This window comes from Acomys minous (assembly GCF_964271855.1).
Source record: "Acomys minous genome assembly, chromosome: 8".
NCBI lineage: Eukaryota > Metazoa > Chordata > Mammalia > Rodentia > Muridae > Acomys > Acomys minous.
In genome coordinates, this window is record NC_140489.1 from 15194686 (window position 1) to 15201245 (window position 6560).

The 6560-nt window shown below is 45.9% G+C and overlaps 1 protein-coding gene across 10 annotated transcripts in view; it reads left to right on the forward strand.

Annotated features, from left to right (window-relative positions):
• The window catches only part of DICER1 (dicer 1, ribonuclease III), a gene marked incomplete at its 3' end in the record, with an annotated part of 72473 nt that extends 68308 nt beyond the window's left edge, over positions 1-4165 (forward strand). For all 10 annotated transcript variants that reach the window (XM_084793325.1, XM_084793326.1, XM_084793322.1 and 7 more), the window contains one exon: positions 123-4165. In XM_084793325.1, the coding sequence (XP_084649451.1) occupies positions 123-288 (166 nt within the window). The remainder of the gene's footprint in view (positions 1-122) is intronic.
• Positions 4166-6560: the final 2395 nt, after the last annotated feature.

The window sequence follows — 6560 nt, forward strand, 5'->3', positions numbered from 1 at the left end:
ATAAGGCCTAGTGCATAGTTAGCTCATAGGAGGGACTCGCAGCCCGAGAGGGCCAGAGGTGCTGACTGACAGTAATAACAAAGGCCTCTAACTTCTAATTCACACTGTCTGGGTTTTTGCAGCCCAGCGGAGAGAACTTACGATGGAAAGGTCAGAGTCACTGTGGAAGTGGTGGGAAAGGGGAAATTTAAAGGTGTCGGCCGGAGCTACAGGATCGCAAAGTCTGCTGCAGCCAGAAGAGCCCTCCGCAGCCTCAAAGCTAACCAGCCTCAGGTTCCTAACAGCTGAAGCCTCCAGACGCACAGGCGGCAAGGCGGTGAACCAGAACCACAGGAACACGTCACAAAGGATGATTCAAGTTGACACAGAGCAGAAAAATTGAAGGCAGAATTTAAAGTTTGATAATGAGATAGATAACAGAATAAAACATTTAATATGTGTATAAACTTTTTGGAACTAATTGTAGTTTTAGTTTTTTGCGCAAAAACAATCCTGTCTTCTTTCCCCACTTCTGCTTTGTTTAAATCACAAGAGTGCTTTAAAGCCGGCACTTAGCAAGGTTTTGATACCATTTTAACATCTTTGGTTTTGTTTTGTCTTGTCTGGTTTTGGTTTTTGCATTTGATTTCTGTTGACTTGGTTTGGTATTAGGGGCTGTGGAGCCTCCCCCTCTAACAGTCCCCAGAACTGGGCAAAGTCCTGACCTCACAGTCGTCCTCCACACCAGTACCTGTCCTGTAGCAGTTGTCAAGCCCAACAGAAGGGATTCTGACAGAAGCACCAGTGCTGGGGGGTTGAGGGGTGGGGGAGGAAGGCAGGGTGGATGCCAGGTCGCTGATGCACTTCATAGTAAGGGACAATTTTGAGTCAGTGTTGGCTGCCGAGTCAAGGCCAGCTTTTCTGATCCTCACAGTGCTGCATAGAGGGTTCTTGCCTTAAAAGTAGAGACTTGATAGTTTTTTCTTTCTCGTCTTTTGGGAACAGACTATTTTGCCTTCCCTTTATCTTATGCATTGGATGAGATGGGGTGACAGCTCACTAGGGCACCTGCAACAAAGTGATTGCAGGTAGGATTTCTGTCACACATGTACTGAAGACAGTCTAAAGCCAGAGTGAGTAGTACGGATTTTTAAAATATCGTTACAGATAGCTTATGTGGCTAGATGCCCAGTTTTCCTCAGAACTTCTTGCCAGGTGATCCCAGTGTTAGACATGCTTGCCCAGCCGGCCATTGTTTTCAGAGTGACCGGGAGATGCAGTACAGTAGAGATGCCACAGATTTGTACTCGAGCTGAGGCCCACTTAGAGCAGTGGAGAGGGTACCTCTTCCTGTTCCTGTCCATGCCCAATTGTTGGCAGTGTCACCGAAGCTGTCCTGTCAATACCATGGGGTCAGCACTGAGGCGGAGATGGCCAGTACTGACACACCTGGGTACAAGTCACTGGTTTAGGTAAACTAGCTCATTAGTTCCATCTCAGAATGAACGAAGCTAAAGCTGGTGAGGTATTTGCTGAAGCTTCTTGGTTAGGCTTGTAGGCCCCCTTCTCTTACCCACCTAGCTTTCCCTCTCTTTGTGTGCATTTTCCCAGTTGGTGCTATGTTTATGTATATCATGCTTGAAGTTTAATTTTTTGCACTGTGACTATAATACCTCTTAATTTACACTTTAAAAATGCTATATGGGTTAGCCATGCCCTCCCACCAACGTTTGGTAGAGGTTTGCTGCAATTTGCCCGATTATGCTTGAAGTTTCAGCCAGCTGAGCCAGGGTGGCTCCTACTTCCCACACATCCTCCTGAGACTGATGCTTCGTGTAATGCTGCACTTAGGTTTAATTCACCATTGGTTTCACTGTGCAACCTCCACCCACAAGAGACGCCCATGTGGATGTGAACACACAGCCCCGCTTTCTAAGGAACCCCAAGTGAAGGAGATATGAACCTCTCCAGGATATTTTCACTGCTACTCATTTTAAACTGAAACTTTAAACTTAAATTGAGATCTAAATTATTGAGTTGAGTTTTGGGTAAAATTAATTTGGGTGACTCATTTTGACTATTTAATTCTGATTTGAGAATGTAGTTGTCTGCTTCATTTAAAACATGCACACACACAAACCTGACTGCAAGGCATCATAGCAAGTTCAGACCAGGTGACCTTTTGAATGTTGTAGCTGTAACTTGTCCAGTCAGACGGTAAGGTAGGGTGGGATTTGGGGAGGTGGAGTTGTCCTATTACAAGCCCTTAGTAGTTTATAAACCACCTGATTCTCTGCATTGTGACTCATGCGTTTATGCCGTGGGATGCTCCTGCATCCTGGCGCCAAAATCAGATGGTCTCACAGTTCAGTTCCTGGTGGGAGAAAACTGCCTCAATGTATTTTGTAACTGTAGGAGAGTAATTTTTTTGTTACTATTGAAAAGTTAGAGTTAGATTTGATTAGATCATCCATTTCTCAGGGCTCAAATTTCCTGCCATTATTCAGAATGTTTTATCAACAGCAAACTTGAGCTGATTTTTTTTTCTTGTTGTTGGATAAAAAGTACCTGATAATTAAGTTGACTCACAATTTGAAGCGTTCTGTGACTCGCCCAGAGACCAAGTTGGAAAAGTAAAGAGTATGAGTTAGAGCCACGCAGCGATCGGAGTGCTGTTGTGCGGGGAGCTTTCTCCGGTCTCTCTGCTTGAAAGGCTTTGCATGTCAGAGAAAAGTTGCTCTGTCCCCTCGCTTGGTGACTTTGTGTGCCTCCTCTGCCAGTGTAACAGAAAGAAGATAGGATGGCCAGTGCCTGTGAGGAGGAAGCAGCCGCCGAAGGGCCTGCGGCTGCACGGGAGCTTGTTCAGCACTGCAGTGTCAAGATGTCCTCTGTTCAGTTCTGCAGCACAGGCAAGGGCAGTGCCAGGCACGTGCCACCTGCCTTCCAGGGACTCATGCTTCACCCAGGGGAGGGGGCATGCTTGGGCCTTGCCATAGCTCTGATTTGAGAACATGCTGTGATGCCTGCAGCATGTCAGCACACTTAAATATTTTATCTGTGGCATTTTTTCCCCCTCTGTAAAGTGAAAGCATGGCAGAAATTTGTTGACTGAACACTTAATTATGCTTTTAAATGTTTTGGTTACATTTTTTTTTCATTTATATTATGTGAAACGATTAAATTTAGAATGACCTCTATCTAACACCCCTATAATTATCCTTGAAAATACTGATGCTTTTATTTTCTTGACAGTAGTCCACCCTCAGAAAGATGCAGACACACTGTCTAATTAGCAGGGACTTGAAGCTGCCTTGCTTCTCCCGTTCAGTTCCTGCTAACCTGCAGCTACTGGATAGTGGCTGCAGCGCAGCATGCAGAGAAGAGGGAAAAACCCACAGCCACCCGTTTTGTTCGTAGGGCCTGTTGATGTGAAACTCTTCTTGCCCGGGGAAAGCACCTAGTCCTTCTGCACACACTTACGCTAGCACACTGAGGCCTTGGCCCCTTTATTTCACAGACCCTGAGCTGAGCCAGCTTTGTGTCTGCAGCAGCACTCAGGTTTGCTGTGTCTCCTCTGTGCTTAATTTACCAACATCCAAGAACCCCCTAGTTTCCCACCTGCTGATTACTTTTCTGGGATTTAATTATTTCTCAATAAGTTTTGTATTTTATATTGTACATGAGACATTTTAAGGATATGTTTGAGACCAAGGATAGTTAAAATGATTGTAAAAGTTGCGTGTCTGGCATGGAGACCGTGTGTTGTCTGTCCACTAGCAGGGAAAATGGTTGCCTCAAACTAACTTGCATATATTATTATTTTTTTTTCTTGTCTGGTTTTCTTTGAAGAACAACCATAGACAGTTTAAATGCCATAGGTGCCCCCAGGATTCTCCTTGCTGTTGGTTTCATAGCAGAGCGCAGAGGTGACTGGGAAGAGCACGTCTGCCTTTTCTTCTGTAAATAAAGGGAAATGACTAGCGAAGTCAGATCGGCAGCTCTGCTGACAATAAACTATGGCCATCACATGCTGCAGCTTTTTAAAGAAACATGTAGTCTCTGCACAGCTATCACACTGCAGATTTGCAGTCAGCACCTTATGGATCACAGTTACCTTTAGTTGGTTTTTTGTTTGTTTTGTTTTTTCTTTTTAATAATTGTAGCCAATAAAGTTATGGTCTGTTCACTTTGTGTCTTTTTATCCTCTTGTTTTTTTTTTTCCCCCGTTTTAGTATTTTTACTTAATGCAGTGTGAACAGTTAAGCTGTGGTAGCCAAAGTGGTCTTTAAAGGTTTCCATTTGCATAGAGAAGCTCATGTGTTGCATATTTTAATAAGCTTGTGCTAAGTGCTGCTTCATGCTCTCCTGAGAAATGACACAGGAACAGCTGTCTTTTAAGGCCTGTGTTCTAGCGGTGTGCTTTGCTGAAATCCCACCGTATTGATTGGTGTCTTCCAACTCCTGGATTGTCTGTGGTATGGCTGGTGTGTTCCTTATTGAATTAGGTTATTTTGAAACAAAATGGACAGAATGTTCACCTCCAGATTCTTAGATCACATTTCCAGCGTTGGTGTTAAGTGAAAATGTTATTAGTTTGAGCTTTTAACATTTTCAAACATCAGTAACATGAAGGGAGTCGCCAGGCTATGAGGAGACGGTAAGTGGGTAAGATGAAGTCCAGTCAACCAGTTACCACGTCTGTGCATACCCAGCTTTCCCCACACCCCGGGTTCTGAATTCTCAAGTCAAGAAAGCACCCAGAGTCAACTTCTAGAACTGGTACAAGACCTGGCCAGCTGAGTAGCCTCCGCCGCCACACTAGTGTGTGGGTCCAAAGGCCTTACCTCAGGGGCTGTAATGGGTGCCCCAAGGTGCACAGCAGTGCCCTGAGCTGCTCAGCCTCCAGCAGTCCTGCCGTGGAGGCTGCATGGGCCTCGAGGACATAAAGGCTAAGTGCTTGTGGGCCTGTGATGAGTAAGCTGTAGAGGAGGCCTAGGTGTCAGGCCTGTGCTGACATCCACACTTAGATTCTGTTGCCTGACAGGATCGTGAGAAAAGCAGCTTCCAGAAGGCGCTGGTGTGTGTTGGGTGGGGTAGTTCCGAAGGCCTGGCTTGTGCACCGGGTGGCCAGCTAGCTTACCTGGGTTTAGGGTAAAGAAGTCCTGTGAGACGTCAGGCTTGATGTGTTCCTAAGCCTCTCTCAAATACCAGTTATTCGTACAGCACCCACAGCAGTGGCCTGGAAAAGCACCGAGAAGGGAGCTGGGAGCTTGAGGTAAGTGTGGGTCTGATCAAATCCTCTGAAACTGAGCAGAGTAAATCTGTCAAGAATTCTAACCAAGAACTGACTAATGCAAGTAGGTGGGGCACAGGTGGTTGACAGATGGGAGAGGAGTGAGGGTAGTGGTTCTTCACATGCACACTTCAGGTCCAAAGTGCAGACTGCATGCATGTTCATACATGGCCATGTATGTGCACCTCACAGCAGAAAGCATGACCCATGATGCTATTCTATTCTAGCCTAGCGACTCAGCTTCTATGGCAGAAGGTGGTGGTGTTTAGCATACAAATAAAATCTAGCTAGGAGGTCACTAGCTGGTGAGGTGGGGCTGGTCACATCTCCAAATGTTCTCTGGCATTTCTGAGAAATTAATTTCGGCAAGCTGCTCACACCCAACATTCTGTTCGGCTGTGTTTTGAAGACTGGCTTGCTTACATCCTTACTTCCCTTGGTGCATACGTAAATCTGCCCTGTGGACGGGGATGAGTGGACTCTAGAAATTTCAACATATGTGATATGGCAACATGAATTTAAAACATGATATGTTAACAGCATTTGGGCAGTCGTGAGTGAAATGAATTAGTGTTCTTCACAGGACTTCTCAGGCTTAGGTCTGCCTGAGTGCACTGAGTCTCAGAGAGGCCTGCACTTCGTGAATTATTTTGACCATTGACAACCTTCACAGTTGTACTCTCAGGGACATCCTGAGCGATGTCTTTAGGACAAGACTAACAAGGTCAAACACATCTCTGAGGGGCTTTGGGGCCCCACTCTGATCCTGTTACACCAGAAAGTGGCTAGCTGCCCTGCAATTGGGCTAGAAAGGGACCCATTTCTGGTGTAGGGAGCCACCATAAAGCAGAAGGTCTACTAAATATGTTTTATATACAAACTAGTCTCCCTGCATCTACACATTGGCCTCTGATTGTCACAGAGAAGAATGTAACAGTGACCCATGAAAGTCTCCCACAGAAGAACTGTACCTGACCCAGCTCAGAATCAAGGATGTTACCTTCTCATCAGGTCCCACTCTGCAGCTTCCGGGAGGCCCATCTATGTATTACCAGGTGTAACTGAGACTTCCCACCCTAGCCCCTAACCTTCTGCAGTTCTGGATGCTGCCTCTCATGCTCAACCCTTCCTCAGCTGGGGCCACTGCTCTGGGCCCTCATCAACACCCAGTGTCCTACTAGCACTGTCTCATCACCCATCTATCTGATCTGGAGTGCAGAGAACGCCCACCCAGTGTTCCAGCCTTTGAGCTGTATGCAGCTGAAATGCAGTACTATCATTGCTTGGT